The 18,850-nt window shown below is 42.5% G+C and overlaps 1 protein-coding gene across 1 annotated transcript; it reads right to left on the minus strand.

Annotated features, from left to right (window-relative positions):
- Positions 1 to 414: 414 nt before the first annotated feature.
- nid1a (nidogen 1a) lies at positions 415 to 14,155 on the minus strand. Its single transcript, XM_034608846.1, has 20 exons — positions 13,827 to 14,155; positions 11,556 to 11,846; positions 11,251 to 11,477; positions 10,824 to 11,128; positions 10,563 to 10,703; positions 9,532 to 9,783; positions 9,059 to 9,259; positions 8,668 to 8,901; positions 8,358 to 8,495; positions 7,688 to 7,816; positions 7,199 to 7,342; positions 5,786 to 5,905; positions 5,096 to 5,323; positions 4,809 to 4,981; positions 3,634 to 3,760; positions 3,349 to 3,520; positions 2,689 to 2,846; positions 2,487 to 2,610; positions 1,628 to 1,740; positions 415 to 1,002 (listed from the first exon to the last, which is right to left on the minus strand). Exons 1-20 carry the CDS (start codon positions 14,028 to 14,030, stop codon positions 875 to 877), a joined length of 3,609 nt encoding a protein of 1,202 aa, XP_034464737.1. The 5' UTR covers positions 14,031 to 14,155; the 3' UTR covers positions 415 to 874.
- Positions 14,156 to 18,850: the final 4,695 nt, after the last annotated feature.

Here is an 18,850-nt window from a genome sequence, read left to right on the forward strand (position 1 = left end):
CACAAGACATTTTTTGAGTAATCAATTAGTTGATGGTTTGATGAATTGTTTTTACAGTTGATTATTTGTTTGGGTAATTTTCCTTAAGTTCAAGTCTTTAGATTTTGGATTGTCAGAAAAAAAGTAATTTAATAACATTATTAGTGGCAGTGAAAAGCAATTTTTTGGGACGGTTTGTTTACTTTTAAAAAAAAGTTTTGTCATTAAGGTTAACAAATCTAACCTTATAAATATATAGACATTCTATATTTTTACACACAAATCTACTTCGGATTGGTTTTATAATCAACCAGTATGTACCACAAAATAATCCCTTTCACAACTTCTGCTGCACGGCACATATGAATTTGTAATACACCCTACTGAACACAAGGTGCCGCTACTGTCACACTAAAACCACAGACACAGCAGACCCACATGTTAGAAAAATGTTTATTCTTTTGTTGCCCAGCATGTAAACACATCCCACCAGTTTGTAACAGACTCTTACAGTCATATTCCACATGAATACGTCCATGAGACAACCTATGGGATCAGCCAAACATGAGATGATGTCATGCATTGCTGTTAGATGTATTTCACATTAAATTATGTATCCCTTGAGCTTTATTCTCAGTTTATGTGCACTCAAAGAAATAAGTCAACATAATAATGTTTATATTTACAATTCTGAAAGGCAAAATGTGATTTTATAAAGGCATATGGGAAATGTAAAAAACTGTAGATAAGCATAACACTGAGAAATAAAAAGGCACAGTAATTTCACCTCTGGTTTTCAGTGGCGTTTTCAGCAGCTATAGTTTAGTAATGCTGAGTGGCTCCTATTTTGCTGTCAAACATCCAAACAATGTCATCTCTGGGCCACCTCACGTCATTACTCGCTGTCGCTCTCCGCGCAGTTCACGCCCACTGCGTTGCTGGGACACTTGCAGGAGCGGCCGTTGGGGGTCGCTAAACAGAGGTGAGTGCAGCCCCCGTTGTTCACAGCACAGTAGTTTTGTCCTGGCGGAAGGAGAGAATACACAAACACTTATCAACGTCAGTGCGTTTGTATAAATCATAAGCCACCGCAGCGAGGAACAGCAGGAAAGCCTCTTCACTATTTGCAGATACATGCATACTCCGAAGAGACACATAGCAAACTCCAGATGTTGGAGGCCCCGCTCCCTCGGCTCCACATTCTCTGGCTTTATACATGCAGCCTTATCGAGAGGGGAGGATGAGGCCTGGTGCTGCACAGCAACATCACTCATCCCTCCAGTAAATAATGAATACTATAGCTGCAGAATTCCTCCTGCTACATTCTCGTCGAGAATCGGAACCTGGGATTTCTCTGGTTTTTAAAACCAAACTCAAAATACTTCATGGAGGGCACAGGGGTCATGACACCGGGCTGCTGGGCCGTGAAGAGCAAATGGACTGGATTATAAATGTGACTCAAAGGTACCCCCCCCTATGTGAGCACAGGTCATCTATTTCTAAGAATGGCTCTGTACTTGGTGTCAGATGTAATACAAAGACTACTACAGACATGAAAACATGTTTTTGAACATGAATGAAACATTTCAAAACATTAACACACAGCACACGAGGTCTTTATGGTGAACATATGCAACTGGTTTACTACCTGAAGGACACTGGGCATAGGCTGTGGTGATCCCATATAACTTGGTCCGTTTCTGAGGCTGGAACTCGTCTGATTCCGTGCCTGTATAGCGATCTACCGCAACCACGGCATCCCTGTTGTAAACACAATCATCACAAGAGTTTAGAAATCTGGGACAAACCCAGCTTGAGAAAAGTCAGCAGCCTGCCTTCCTGTGTTTTGTATAAAGTCTGTCAAGAATGAGTAAGGGTTAGGGTGGGTTTCTCGGCCATAGCTGGCATAGTTTGCCGTTTGCTGTTGCAGTGTGTCCCTCCCCCACCACCATCACCTCTCAACCTCCTCAAACAAGGCTACAGCCCTGACGAGATCACAGGGAGGCCCCGGGTAGGTCACCAAAAGACGCTGAGGCTGAGAAATTGCAAGCAGCTGCCACTTTTTAAGATGCCTCCTCGCTCCACGTACACACACACACAAACAGATGCCCCAACCCACCCCCCCGCCGTCTTGTAGTGGCTAACATACAGAATCATGGGAAGAAAGCGCCACAGTTTCAGGGTGGGAGTGTCCGAGTCTGGGAGAACATCAAGGCCCCATGCTTGAAGTGTGGGGAGCTTTTCGACCTCTGACCCACCCTCTCCTTCCTCTACCTTGACAGATTTGGACTCTTACATTGCACAGTGAATCATGGATTAAGGCTGAATTAACTCCTTGATGCTACATTATCTTTGGCTCGCATTTATAAACATCAAACTCCTGCGTGTAGTAATATAAATGTTGTTTAGAGTAACGTAGTAACATTAGATATGTGTCTGAATCCTGACATTTGTGTGTAAAAACCTGCTCTTAATAAACTAGTTTATGACAATATAATAAGTCAAACCTCCTCCAGTCAGTGTAGTAGATGTTCTTCCCATAAGAAGTAATTCCGAAGGGGTACTGAATCCCCTCCATAACCTTTCTGCGGTCACCCCGGCCAGGATGCATGCACTCCATTTTATGTGTGCCTGCAGGCGAGAGATTACACTTAGTGCAGATCACAAGCAGACATCATTTCACACGTGAGTCATCTGTCTGAAGTCTACCTGCGTCTGCCCAACAAAGCTGAGAGCTCTGAGAGTCATACGTCAGGCCGTTCGGCAGGCCCAGGTCGTCTTTAACCAGCACCCTCCTGTTGGATCCGTCCATGTAAGAGGTCTCGATCTTGGGAGCGTCGCGGTTCCAGTCGGACCAGTACAGATTACTGATGCAAGAACACATGTGGAATCAGTTCACCGTCAAACTGAACAATAAACAACTATGAGACAGATATATAAATATCTGACAGTTTTTTGCTAAATGTGAATATAATCCTAAAAGTAATTCTTGTGCTATTATATGTTACTCTTGAACAGGAGCCAATCAAACTTGTCATTAATGTAATTTGATCCTGAATGGATGAGAGAGAATGGATGCACAGACATTAACTGGAAAGTTAACAAAAAAATGCAAACAAAAAAATCTTGGAAGCAGCCACAAAAGGCTAAAAGTAAAAATAGTAATAAATAAATAAAAAATAATAAATCTGTTGAGACCATTGTCTAATTTTGTGTTATGGGTTTGGGATTATTTTTTGTTTTTGTCTGGGCTTCACATAATTTGGAAAAGTGTCCTTTTTGGGACAATCAATCGATTCAACTTTGTTTTTATCAGTACAACTAAACTTTAAAAAGTGTCTATGATTAATACAAAGAAGTACTACAGACCCATTGGGAGGGTCGGTGATAATAGCTCGGGGGTTGACGAGATCAGAATCTATAATGACTCGACGCTGGGTCCCGTCCAGAGAGGCGACCTCAATGCGATCCTTCACCGAATCTGTCCAGAACATGGTTCGTCCCAAGTGATCGATGGCGATACCCTCTGGACTGTGTAAATCTGTCGAGAGGTTACATGCTGTTCATGGTATTCTTTACGTAAACAGTCCCAGGTTGTAAATGGCAGAAAATGAAAAGAGCCAGTAGATTGAAGGAACAGTGAACAGACGCTACCTGATCTAATGACAGCGACGGGCTCTCCCCCCTGGATGTTGGCCTTGCTGATTGAGGGAGATGTGATTTCTGTCCAGTAGACCATTTTCTCCACACAGTCATAGGCCACTCCGATGATTACCTTCTCCTGTGGAGGGGTCAACAAGCAATCTTTGAAGTGGACTTTGTTCAAACAAGAGTTGTTTTTTAGAGACATGGAGCAGATGTGTTTTCTGACATGAACATCCAGACATAAATCCAAACAAACAGAGCCACATACCAGCTGGTTTGGAAATCAGCGTAACAAGAAATGCAGCTCGCAATTCCAAAGATGTCGGACTGATGTTAGTAATTAGTGTGAATGTCACCATGTGCCTCCAATAAAGTTCAAGCCTTGAATGCATGGAGCAGATGGGGGGGAAATCGCATAGCTAGACTACAAATGTTAGTACCAGACAGGGACAGATAAACACACAACAGACTGCTACTTTTTGGATTGTTTTCGCCAATGTTATCTGAATGACACAGTCTTTTTACACCTGGCAGCTGATTGTGTGGACATGCTAGGATCTTACAAGCATTTGAATGTCATGAACCATCATTAATATAGCAAAGTATGTCATGGCACATACTTTAACCAAGGACCTTTTCATAAACACAAAAGATGATTAAACTCTGTCAGGAAGATGTTTTTAGTGAGAGGAAATATGAATTGCCGACCAGTTAAACAATTTACAAATTCTGGCAAATGGCTCAAACCATCAAAAATCTTCAAATACAATGAAACCACTCAAACTGCTTGTAGAGTATCTTCTCTAAAAGAGATTAATATTAAAATAATAGAGCTCATACTTCCGCTGAGGCCCAACAGTCTCCTTATGAAACCACATTTATATTCACTAGACCCAGATTTTTATTTGGATCTTCACCAAATTGCACACACTCATAAACATCAGTCCCCTAAACATGTCTGACGTTTTTCATCAAGATTCATGAATTATTCTCTGGGAAATTAATGGAAATGTTAAAGAAAGTATAAACAATTTCTGTATCAACTCCCTGATCTGGATCTGCCAAAAAAAATTCTTCCTGGCCCTATACAGCATCCTCCCACCAAGTTTCGTGGTAATCTGTCAAGTAGGTTTTGTTTAAGTCTGCTTTCTAACATAAACACCTTGGCATAGTTGAAAACTTACAGGGAGATGGAGGACAGCCTTAGCACCATCCTTTTTCATGTCATAACCTTCCAGGGGGACGTACTCTATCCTGCCGCTCTGGGCAAACAGCAGGTGGGTTCCTGAGGGCAGGGGGTGGACGTCGGGTCGAGTGGTGGGTCCGATAGGTGGTGGCCCACCATCATGGTCGATACCTACAAGAAACAAACAGGAATGTATGTTAAATCATCTGTCATGCTCTTTGTCTCCTCTCTCCTGCCGTGGTCTCTCGTTGTGAAGTGTTAGATACATGTGTGTGATTTACTCACACATTGGTCTGCTGCCAGGTCCAGACCGAGACCCAGGGATCTCTTGTCCATTCCGGTCCACGCACCAGCAGTATCCTGTGCTGCCGTGGCACTGCATTGGTTCGTAGGCACCGTTCTCGTCACATGTGGGGATGTACTGTCCGGGCGCAGGACGGGGCCCCCGTGGACCTAACTCTGTCACACTTAGGAGATTGTCTCTGTGGCTCTCGCACCGTGTTTTTGTCCTCCCTGAGGAGATCAAATCCAAAAAAGAAAAGCTCTAAGCTGATCATAATACTCTGAGTGGATAGCACTAACCCATTCATAAGCTCATTTATGTTTCCCTTTGTCTTTGGCTTTAAATTCAGCGACATAAAAATCCCCCATGTCTTATACCTTTAGGTGCAACAAATTCCTTTTACTATGCAGAAGAAAATGAAAAACAGGTTCCAGCTGGCACTGTGGCTGAGGAGCTCATTTCCAAGTGAAATAGCACTGCAGTGAACAATGCTGTGAATGAAAATGATCCGTTTTCCATTTTGTATTATTATGTATGCAACTACATTATGGAGAACTATTACTACTACCTGTCTGAACTCCCACGACAGATACTCTAAATTCAGCTCAGACTGAACGTTACAAAAACTCAATGTGAAACAATGTAGGATGTCAGGTTTACTTGTCAGAGAGCGTCTGCACAATGACACTTACCTGGAAAGCAGGACAAGCCGTCGCCATAGTAACCCGGCCTGCACTGGCAGGTAAATGATCCCTGAGTGTTTTGACACACTGCCTCCTGGTGGCACCTGCCTGGCTGGCACTCGTCTATGTCTTCAGGCAGGATAAAAGAGGGTGAGTGAGGACAGAGAAGACTCACGACAGGCTAAAACAATTTCTGAATGTCCAATCTGCTGTGTCCTTTTATAGTCAGGGTTCTACAGTGTGGTCCGGGCCCTCGGAGTGCAGAACACCGAGCCAAGAATGGAAACTATGAATGAGTGCTACTGAGGCTACACACTCCCTCCACATAAGAAATGCTCATCTGCTTCTTATGGTTCACTGTTCAACCACTGCAGATGTGTTATGCAACCGATCTCACCTCCTCCCCCAGTCCCGAGCAGATGTTTTAATCATTTTAGCCTCAAACTCCACATGTTGGATTTGACTACTTGTGTTCAAGGACTACACAACTCACTTTCCATTTTACACACTTGACCAGCAATAGTTCATGTTACCACCAACCACGTGAATTTGGATCAAAGGCACCCACTGGTTTCAGCAGATTTTTTGTTTTTGTTGAACATTTCATCGTCACATGATGAGGCCGTTGCAAGGAGAGTCTGATTTTAAAACTTCTCCTTGTAAGTGAAACAAAGGATGCTCTGTCACCCGAGATCTGAGGATGAATTTACAACAGCATTCTGTCTGACTGCCCACAGCTACAAAAATCACATCATTTGCACAACCTCCTTGTCAGATCATGTTTTCTCTATGATGATTAATCTGAAAACACGAATGCTGAGCTTTTTTGGCTGCCAACTCTCAAATCTCGAATTTCACATTCTCTTTGCACACACCAACATGAAGCCTGGAGTGTGCCACTGGAATATTTATATATTTTACAACGTTCAACGTTCAAAGTTCAACGTTCGTGAAGTAATATACATTTGTATTAAGTCATAGGGGACCTCTATTAAAATTCAGTCATTAAAGTATCGCGGGAAAACTGTTTCTAATTACTTTTTAAATGAATTGGTGTATTAACTGGTTGTAAGTAGCAATGTAAAAGTCTATCATTGCTCCAGATGAAGAGTGAAGAAATGTTGTGATGTGATGTACTATCTAAGGTTTTAAGTGAGAAAAAAGTTTATCTTTATGCCGCTATGAAGATAGTAGATCTAAAAGTTATTAATAACAGATGGACTATAATAGGCAAAACCACTGATATAGTCCTTTAAATCAATGATGATGAACACCACGGCTATGTTTATGAATTCATTATGATATACCACAAGTTCTGTATTGTAATTTGATGCAATCATGGATATTATTGTTGTTACCTTCTCATGAGGCCCCGTATTTGTCACTTAAAGACTGAGAGTAGCATGTGTCTCTGTGCAGTACCTTGGCAGATTCTACCATCTCCTATGAACCCCGGCAGACAGGAGCAGATGTAGGACGAGCCTCCGGTGTAGCTGCACTGAGCGCGCTCAGGAATGTCACAGGTATGGGTTCCTTCTTCGCAGGCATCAACGGGTCGCCTAACCTCTGAGGGGGAGGAGGGGAAGTGAGAAAATTGCTTATCTTGTAACTTTTTGTGTGACTTTTTCCAAGATGCTCTGTGTTGTCCTGATGTGGTCTGACATTTAATTTTTTTTAAACCTAATGACACTTTCTACAAGGTAATCTGTTAAATGATGTTACTGCACCACAGCTAGTTCAAAGATGTGTATGTGTAATTAGTAAGTATATATAAATGAGGTTTGTCTTGCTCACCCTGGTCTTCCTTATGTTTTAATGCCTTTAATTACAGTTTGTGTCTGTGCACCTCAAACACCAGGAGAGATTTCTGAAATATGCACTTGTACTCTGCAGCACACAAACACCACTTACCAACACAGGTCTGCCCATCGCTGCCGAACTGATATCCGTCTTCACATTCACAGCGGAAGGTCCCGGGCTGGTTGTTGCAGATGGCGTGGAAGCCACAGATCTGAGGGTCCTCTCTGCACTCATCAATATCTGATAAAGAGAAAAGAGCCAATTATCATGTGCTAATAACGTCCACATTAGGCCCATGTTTGAGTTGGGAGCTCTGAAGTCTGGACTTGTCAGATCAGTGTCCTTCACTATCAGATGTAGGCAGATCAGAGAGCTGAATCAGATTTCCTAATTACGAGTGTTTCAAGATTGCATCTGTCTGAAATACATCCTTCCTTGTCCTGCTATATGTGCCGCGGAGCTTCCTGTCTGGTCTTGAACGCAATAGCTCTTTGCTCCTATAGAACACGGGCTGAGGGCCACACTGGATATGTGAACCTAGTCTGGGAATATGGGACACTTTGATTTCCATGTGGGAGTCCCTCTGCTCATTGGCAAGATTGTGCAGTTCCCCAGGAAGGAAGGCTTTACACAGTCTGGGTTAATTAAACCATGTCTCTGAACAGATGTGGAAACAGTATGATTTACTTGAAAGCAGAGAATACATTAGTGGAGAGATTCAAGAGGCTTGTACATCCACTTAATTGCCCAAAATATGTATTTTGTCATATGTCATCCTTACCATAACATGTGCGTCCATCACCATTGAATCCAGCCGCACACTGGCAGGTGACCTGATTTCCGTCTCCAGGTCGGCAAACAGCGTTGGTGTCACAGCCGTGTCGCCCTGTGAAACACGGATTCTCTTCTGGCTGCCCTCCTGAGAATTGAAGAAGTAGGACAGTGTTGTTACGACGCAATTAACAATTTATAAACAACACCCCCAACTTTTAGTAAAACTGTCTTTTGGTCAGGATGTTATATGTTTTACTCCAGGAAGGAAGGGAGCTCAGACCAAAACAGGAAGACAAAAAAAATCTCCATGACCTCACCATTGACATCCCCGACCTTGTTGCTCATGGCGAACCGGATGAGCTCGTTATTAGCGTCGTACATGACAAAGACCTGGTCCACGCTCAGCATCTGGGTCGGTTTCATGTCTCTGGCAGACTCGTCGTGCTGGCAGCTCTGGAAGGTGATGGTCTGACGCCACTGGTACGTCCTGGTTTCAGTGGATCCATCTGGCAAGCTCACTACATAGTCCCGAGTGGAGGATGAGGTGATCACTGGAGGGTAAGATTGACAGGTAAAAGATCAAGGAGTTATCACCTAACAAGAGTTCTACTTTCAAAAGCTGAAAATGCTTGGACGCTGAAATATTGAGGTTCAACAGCTACAGAGATTTACATTGAGTGAACGTTTTCTGTTTGAGCTGTAACTCACAGTTGTTGCTGTACTGGTAGATCTCTGAGTAGCGCTCCATCTGCACACTGGCTCCGAGAGGCACCTCAGGGACCCGGCCCTCCAGGGTGGTGCTCACCGCCAGGTGGTCATGCTCATCGATGCCTCTGAACTCCTGCTTGATGGTCAGCTTCTCATTCCCTGGCAGAAAGGTCACCTCAGCCTGCCGTGTGAACTCCCCCCCTTCAGAGGACAGAGAAGAGGTTAACTTTAAGACCCCGGCCCGGGATGAACTTTGGCTTGCCGCCATCTGTCTGAGCTGATGTAATGTGAGGGGAATTCAGCTGGAATTCAGTTGAAACTGCAGCTGTACAGCAAACTGCGCTTGTAACAGCTCTGTGGGAAGAGATTTATTCTTCCTGAATCTTCATTCTTGTTTTTTAAGCCGGTGAAACTCGAGAAAATCATTACATTATAACTGTCTGCTTGTGCAGTGGTAGAACTTTTCCCCTCACCGATAATACTGAAGCCGTTCTTGAAGCCAGGCTGCTCCAGAGCAAAGGCCCATCCAATCACACCACCAAGGGCCGACAAGGGTTGCAGCGAGGGCCCAAGAGTCTGTGGGATGTCACTGATGGCGACGTAGGATCGACCATCGTTTACAACAACGTACGAGTGGAGATCGTTGCCGCTGAACTCCAGTGGAGAAGGAGAGTTGCCCACGTACACTCTTCCGTTCACTTTACCGTTCATCCTCTGGGGCTTTCCTACAAAAACAAACCAAAACCAACAATGTTAGTCACAGAGAAAAGCAACCAAAAACCTCATGGCTGCACTCAAGAGATTTGACCCATCTGCTCAGATTAAATTCATGAGTTGTGAGGACACTTGAGCAACAGGAAGTGACTAAGACAAACAGCAGGACAGATGCTAAAAGACTTCTCCAACATCTGTCAGCTATTAAGAATTAATAAATTAAACTGTCTCTGGATAATGAAGTCTTTAAACTGTTTTGTTTTTTTAAAGCTAACCCGGACAGAAGTATTTTAACACTGGTGTACTGTGTTCAACAAGTAGGCTCCTAGTTCATGATATTAAAATGTTACATTTTAGAAACCAATTTTACAAAGATAATTTCCTACACCACAGTGTTTCAAAGAATCGCCACAAGTGATTTTTTTTTAAAGTCAGCTAGCAAGGAAGGCTAAACTTCTAATACCGTGACATTTTTGCTACGTTGCAATGTTTTATATTTCTTCAATTTATTTCACCTTTAAATTAGCACAGGGTGATAACCACTTTCACTAATGGATATAACATTGCATTAATGGGCTTAGATACTAATGCTGCCTAATGTTAAATCTAAGTCTGTCCTTTTTATAAATAAAATATATAGATTAGATATTATGTATCATTAAGCTGTGTTAAGTCTGTCATATACACACATTTCAAGCATTTTAACTAAACACATTACTCTCCAGATAAAGAATGACGAAGACAGTTAATATTTTTTAAAATTAAGTGATTCGATAAAACATAGACGTACCCTCTGCCACACACTGTATCCCGTTGCCATAGAAGCCAGGCCTGCAGTGGCAGCAGTATCCATTAGAGTAGTCCTTGCAGTCAGCAAACTGGGAACACTTATTCCTGTTGTTCGCACATTTCCCAAGGTTATATGAGAACACTGAAAAAAGAAGCGAAAAGCCAGAACATATGATTAACTATAGATTTTGAACTAATAGTGTTCAGAGGAGCTTTTTTTAAATTCTGTGTCAATATATAGAGAGCAAAAATAAAGCCTCACCATCTACATTTATATCTGTGTCGTCCACCACCACCACTTCTGGGTTCTGAGGCTGATGTGGCTGATACTGAACAGGGTGGATTTCGACCTGTCCTCCCTCCGGTTCATAGGGAGGGTACTCTACTTGCTGTCCATTGGTATACACAGTCCTCCTTGCATCAGTGTCCTGCTCATGGCGATTGGGGGCCGCATGGGCTGGGGCCTCAGTGGGCAGGCCAGTGACCTCACCTGGAGCCACATTGGTAAAATAGGGTGACGTACCGATCTCGTACACCCACACACCCCGCAGGCCAGAGTTGGTTTTCCTGAAAGAGTGAAAATTGTGGGTTGAAAACGCTCTTACATTCACTGTTCCTGAAACATTACCAAGCCTGTACAACTGGCAGGCAACCTGCGTTCCTGTGCTGACGGACACTAGTTGACTTACTCTGGTAAAGCCCTTACAGATGCCTCGTCATCAGTGGTGGTGCGGTAGTATGGTCCCTGGCTGTTGAACAGGAAACCCCGGACCAAACCCTTGCTAAAACCGGTATGCATGATCACACTGCTGTCTCCTGCAGGGGTGGAGGTAGACTGTATCCCATCCCGTGTATACAGGAAAATAGCATACGAGGCGGTCTCCAGGGAGGCTATAACCAGCTGGAAGGTGTTTCTCTGTGAAATAAAACATGAAGAGAGGTTATAAATAACCAGTTTCTCCTTGGATCACTTCAATAATCATGTGATGCTCACTTTCTTGTCTCTGCTTTGAGGTTCCTGGGTGGCGACATCGACCCAAGTGATCACCACGGCTTTGGTGGGATTGACTTCATCGTCCTCAGGGAAGGCTCTGTTGATGTGCTCGGCTGCCCGACGCAGGGCGTCAGGAGTGGAGTCTTGGCGGAAGAAAACTTTCCCCACACCGTCACTCGTGTCCAGGTCCCCTTGCAGAGCCGCAATCATGCCAAACTTTGGGGGCATTTTGCCAAGATATGTCGACTCACTTGTCGGTTGTGCTGTGGCAACAAAACCATTGGTGTTGATCTGGAATTAAGAGCTCAGGTTGGTAACGGGGACAGGAGAGGCTGATTCTAACACTGTATGACCCAACAGAGCCAGTCCAGTCTGACCCACTTTGATCTTTATTTCAAACTCATTAGAGTAATGACCCAAGTCCGCTGCCATGTCCCACAAAAGTGCTAATGAACAAACAAGATGCCATTTAACGCAGATTGTTCACACTTAAGGTTTAATGTGAACACATGCAAGGCTTGTAAAAAAAGAAAGCTGCGTTCTGGTCAAAAACACATACACACACACACATGCGCACACACGCTGCACTTGGGTCTCCTCCACTTCCTGGCCAGGGGAAAACAAGAGCACTATTCCTGGCCCGTATTCCAGCGTTTCCTGTCCTTGCCCCTGACGAGCAGCCCCAGAGAACCCAGAGATTGAACACTAATGTTCATTACAGAAGCTTCCTGCCAAAATGGCAGAAAGAGCTGGGAAAATGATCAGCGATTCTGATCTCACTGACAGAGAGATCATTAATGTTGGTGAAAGTGCCAGGGCCCAGTGGAATATGAATCACACTCAGGAGGAGACAGTAAAACCTCCTGATGATGAGAAAGAAAAAATGTCTGGTGTGAAAAGCATTGCTGTTCCCCCACAGGGCACAGACAGCTCCGGGTACTGTCATGTGAGAGAAGCCAAAATCTTTAGGCTATCTTGACTCTTGTAGAGAAAAATGTTGTGGTGGCTCATAACTTGGAGGCAGCAGTGGGAAAACCCCTGTAGACTCATTATTATTACAAGGAATTAAATATTTACTCTCAACCTCAGACTCATGTTAAATCATGACTTCTTGCGTCTGTAATTCTCCACGAGTAGATCAACTCCTTGGATGAAACTGCGTATGATAGTGCTCAGTGAATGACAAATTATAACTCACTGATTAAAATAAATTTAAATTGTCTTTTGACAGACTTTTCATTACATTTCATTAGACGGATCACATCTTAAGAAATTAAAGCTCTCGTCCTTTCCTAAAGATTACTGCTTCCTTCAGCTATTAGATTAGATATAGATAGAACTTTATTGATCCACACATCGGAAATTCAGCAGCAGGCAGGTCAGAATGAGGTAGACAAAAGAATAAGGAATATGAAAAGGACAATAGAATAAAAATAAGAATTTTAAGTAAACAATGGGTATGTACATTCTGTACACACAGGATTATTATTATTATAGACTATCTTACTTTATGAAAGTACTCATAAGACATGCAAGAATTCGGTAACTGTTGATTTCCTGCCTTTCAAGAAAAAAGCCCTTTGTACATAATTACTCTCAGATAGCATGTTATCCAAATGCAGCACAATTAAAACACAGTTGCAGCACTTTTCTTTGAGAGAATCACGGAGAATAAAGGGCTGTTTGTCTGTCCAACACAATGGTGCAGCTTTCAGCAACTTTTCCCAAGTCACTTACAAGCTCCACGTGGTAACAGGAAACAACAAATAATACACATAAGATGGACTTATTATGTTCCAGGTCAACGTTTGTATAGTTACAGTATTTTACGCAAATGCTGCAGGATGTGCACATTGTATTTGAGTCAAATGCGCATCTTTCACACTGTTATGTGACACAGACTTGTTGCTATACGTTTTGGAATGGTTTGCAAACTAAGATGCCTGCAGTACTTTGGTCTCTGTGTCAACAGTAAAACGATAACCTCAGGGGAAGCTGCAAGAATGCGCACACTACACACCACATTCATCCAGATAGAGCAGCGTCTACGATAAGTAAATCAATATTTACGAATATTCCAGATCAACAGAGACAATCATCGCCTGCCCCAGATATATTTTGCAATTTTCAGGTATTGTTTAACGTCGTAACAGCTTCCACGGAATGCGCAATTACGCAAGACGGATGGACTGACCGCCCTGACCAGCAAATCCCATGCGTGAGTTTGTATTGATATACTATGATAGTTTCACAAGTAACTGGTTAACTTACAAAGATGCTGTCGAAAGAGCCATCATAAAATAACACTGGCGTTTGCAGTTCAACTCTGTGCGTCTGGTCAGTCCCCGGCTCCAGTAGCTGGTCCCTTGCGCTCGGACCGTAGGGGAACAGCTCTCCCCTGGTTATGCTCTGCGCCGAGGCCACGAATCCCAGAAAACTCGCACAGACGAGCCATCCTCGCTCCTGCCAACCCATTGTTCCGTGTTTTCAGCGTCGGGCGAGCGGTCCTGCTGCTTGTCCGGCCCAGGATACAGGAGAATGACGCACTGGATCCAGCGAGGAAAGTTCAGTCAGAGTTTGAGAGATGTGGGGCGGAGTTGAGAGGGGGCGCTGAGAAATGCTTTCGTAAAACCACCAGAGGAGAGAGAAATGAGAGGTGGGCTTCTCTTAGCTTTTCTCCTCGTGTTTGCCCTAAAACAGTTCCCTGAAGTGATGTGGTTTTGACTGGAGGCTGACGTACCTGGGGTCAACTTGACACAAGACATCTGAAGTGAATGCGTTTGGCCCACTTTGCCAAACAAAAACACCGCCTGCCAGGAGTTATCAGGGATAGCCGAGGACAAAAGTAGCCACTGAGAAGCACAGAAGTCGATTTCACATCATATCCCTTGATTTTAATTCTTCAAGCTCATTGTTGCCAATACAGTAGAAAGCAGCCAGTTTTGTTTGGACGATAATACAGGGGCCAAGGGGTGGGAGGTCCGAGGGCCTTTAGGGGGACAACACTGGATCTGTATTGGCTGGTTTGGATACAGGCCAAGGGGCCATCAGAGCACAGACATCACAGCATGGACCAGTTACCGGCAACAGAGCCCCATGGCCGGTTTGATCGAAACATTAAAAGGACAATATCACAGAGCACTGTACCATACACTAATCATTTGAGGCATGCCGCTGTGGCTATCAGACTCCACTCCAGCTGGGATAATGAGGGGCATGCTGGTAATATGCTTCAACTCGGAGCTGTTTGTGCCCCGCTAACAGATGGTCAGTCACCCGTCCAACAGTTTGGTTCAGTTATCAACTGTTGGCCACTTTTCCATGACATTTTAATATGGGTGTTCATGGTCCCCATTAAACATAATGATTTATGTTGACCTCTGGCCCTTTGGGTAATGCTCTCAGCCTAAAATGTCTTCTTGACCAATACTTGGGTCCATAATAGTGTATTTCGAAAATTTAAATAATAATAATATCTTTAGCACTTATCTAAACAAGATTACAAAGTGCTTCACAACGACAGATAAAAGGTAAGAAGCTTTATAGAATATAGTTGCGATAAAAAGTGTTTAACAGGAACAGTTGACCAGATACAGAGCTATCTAAAAATCCACAAATGAGATGACGACAAAATCAATCAAAGAGAATTGGCAAAGGTCAGCGCGCTCAACCCTGACCAGCACAACATTGTAACATTCATTGAGAACTTCCAGTTCAATGAAATCTCTTGTCTTGCTTTGGAAAGGCTGGACAGGAGCCTTTTGGGACCTGATGACAGAGAATGATATGATGCCACTGAGTCTCTGTGAAATCCGCCTCGTGACCCAGCAATTATTGACGGCGTTGGAAGCGCTGAAGAACATTGGCATCATTCACACGGACTTGAAACCGGACAACGTAATGCTGGTCTACCAAAGGGATCAGCCGTTCAGGATCAAGCTCATTGACTTTGGACTGGCTTGTCCAGTGAGCAATGTGAGGGCTGGAATGACCATACAGCCTCCTGAAAAGGAACTGAGTGAAAGTTGCAGCGAGAAACAATCCACTTGTGGTGGCAATGAAGCTCGTGAAGAGGCAGCGACTTCTGACTACTACTACGCAGATGTGGAGGATTCAGGAGATGAAGTTTACAACATTGGAGCTGAGATTTAAAGCCAAGTGTTTACATGTGTTTACATGTTGATGAAGATTTCTCGTTTTTTTCAAACAACGATGCTACAGCCACCATCAGACCTGTTGATGGTGAGGATCTCAAGACTGGCCATGATGGCACTCGCCGAAAGAAAAAATTTCAGTTTGATACACATCATCAGCCATCATGTGTATCTAGAATCAGTTTGTAAAAACCAATCAAAGAGTTGAGCTCAGCCACAGACAAATATTCATTTTCCCAAGATAAAACTTTTTATGCAGCTTCACCTGAACTGAGCTCCAACAATCAGTCAGTGACCTCCACACACAGTCACACAATCGAGCCAGTTTATAATTCAAGACCTAAAAAATAAATGTTTTTTACCAGACCGCACACGTGTGCAAATTTGACATGTTTAGTCCTTCAAAAATACATCAAAAGACATAACATTTAAGGGAACAATTGTGTCCTCGCACTACCGGTGCTCCGACCAAAACAATATAGGAAAGAAATTTGGGGTTGTGACTTGTGATGAAGGGTCAAAAGCAGATATATTCATTTTAAACTTATCTTCAAACAAATAGGTTGAGAACCACTGCCCTGAAGCATGAACCTTTTCTATAGTCGACACACAAAGAGCAAAGCTATGGCACCCCCTTTAGGTCAAATCTTAGTTTTTTTCATATGAGACTGGGATTTACAGGACACATTTATGCTTCCAAGTGGACAAGTCTTTTTCATTGTAATGATTCTATGTCTTTTTCTTCAGCATCATCCATGGGGCAAACTTTCCATTTTCAGCCCATTGACTGGTACAAGTCTCAGATGAGTTTTTCTCCAACAGTGGTGTGACGTAATGAACATTTCAGCATCCACTGGGCCTTGAATTTGCTGCTACATGTTCTGATAAAACTCACAAGATAAACAGCCACAATACATTTCTTATCTATCTGTTATAAACAGGAATGTTGGACACTGTCAAAGTCCACATTTCTCAGTCTGCTGTTAACTGCTAATGTTCTAAAGGGTTTCATGTCAGGACAGAGAATACTTCACATTCTATATCAGTCACCGCATCATCTTCTTCATGGTAGATTTTGAACCACACTAGTGTTAAACTAATAATATTAGACTCATACTGGAACAATCAAACTTATTTGTAAAGGAGGTTGGTTTTATACAGGTTAGTGCAGTTTAAACAGCTTCACAAAATGTCTATTCAGACAAAACTCATTAAAATATAAAAGCAAAAAAAGAAAGTAATTAGAAAATGAAATATAAGAAGAAAAAGTGCATGAAAACATATAGTAAAAGTTTCACAGTAGAAGTAATAGTAACACAGTGAAACAGAATCAAATTCACAATGAGGATGTCTATATAAACAAAATTTAATCAAAAGCCAAGCTAAACAAATAGGTTTTAAACTCTCCGGCTGCTCTCAGTTCCTCAGGCAGAATATTTCAGCGGTTCAGAGCATAGAAGCTAAAAGCTGCCTCACCAACAGTTTTAGTCCTGAAGTTTTTAGTCAGAACAGACGAACTACTAGTAAAACCAGTAAAAATATCTTAAATTCAATATGAAAACTGACAGGAAACCAGATGCAGGGACTTGAGAAGAGAAGTAATGTGGTCTCTTTGGGCCTAATTGCTCCTGGTCAGCACTCTGACTGCAGAGATGTGAATCAGCTGTAACTGTCACTGACATCTCAGTGTTGTTCCTCACCCTGCAAGGCCACAGTTTATCATCCTCTAATGGCTGCTTCCACTGTGCCTCTACACACTGACATGGATCTACAGTGCCACCTTCTGGTCATTGTGCACATTGTGCTTTCTGAAAATAGCCTCCACAAAATAAGGCTTTCAGAGATAAACATTTAGTTGAAAGACACATATGTACATTTATACCATAGATGCATATGTATTTTTCTATTTTATCATTTGACAAAATATGCCATATTAATCGCACAGAAAACACATTTCTCAACTACAGAGCTTTTCAACAGGTCTCCTGTGTATTAACCTAGAATTTGTTGTCTTTGTATGTATACGCTATGTATACATATGTACTTTACACTGTATTTAATACTGTATTGATACATCGTGGAACTATTGAGATGTGGAGATCTGAGGCATGCAAACTCACAATCTCTTAAGACTCACTTTTATTGTATGGTATTGGATTCTTATTTGCTGGTGTGGTCAAAACTAAGAGTAGTATTATATCTTGTTTCATTTTATATTTAGGATTTTATTACAAGCTATGATTTGAAAAGTGCCATATAAATAGTTATCATTATTATTATTATTATTATTATTATTATTATTATTATTAGTAGTAGTAGTAGTAGTGGCAGTATTTTTAGATATTGATATACAGATACATAGTGGGTGATGGGATATTTACTGTGGGGTGCACTCGCTATGACGTGTGTTTTGCTGGAGTGTGTGTTGAGTCTATTTTCTCTGACTGCGTTGCCTGGGAACCGGCAGGCTGTGATCTGACGTGTGTATGGAAGGAAACAAAAGCCTGATGACCAGGCTGAAGTGCTTCGTATTTCATCATCACTCTATTATTCTATTTAATTCACTAACAAAACCATAGACTTAAGGGGATTTAAAGGGATGAGGGAACTCGGGGAACATTGACAGTTTTACACATTTTGTGTCACAATAATTAATTTATTCTAAATCTAAAGCTTCTAAACTTGTAAAACGTGTTGAGTTTGTTGCCTTTTGGTCCAGTCTTCAGTTTTATTATGCTTTTAGTATGCATGCTTGTGCTTGAATGCAGCATCTGAGGTGCATTCAAGTTTTGAGGTCAAAACTAGGTTTGGGGAATTAAAATTGTGTATATGGAACCTTTAAATACAAAATGAGAAAGATAGGCACATTGAAAAGACTCTTATCTCTATGATATTGTGGATATGGAAACTGATCTAACAGCAGAGAGGGAAGTAGTGTAGCTTCCTGTTTGGTGCGGTGCCTGTGTGACAGCTTCGCTGTGTGAGAAAAGATTAACGCATGACATTGGTCAGAGGTGAAGCTTCAGTGACCTCCATGCTTGGCCTTCCTCGTGTTCACATGCCCCAGTCCTGTGAAACAAAAACCCACCAACCATAACAAACTGCATAGAGGTTTTTGTGTGTGTGTGTGTGTGTGGGTGG

This window comes from Hippoglossus hippoglossus, chromosome 15, assembly GCF_009819705.1.
Source record: "Hippoglossus hippoglossus isolate fHipHip1 chromosome 15, fHipHip1.pri, whole genome shotgun sequence".
NCBI classification, from domain to species: Eukaryota; Metazoa; Chordata; class Actinopteri; order Pleuronectiformes; family Pleuronectidae; genus Hippoglossus; species Hippoglossus hippoglossus.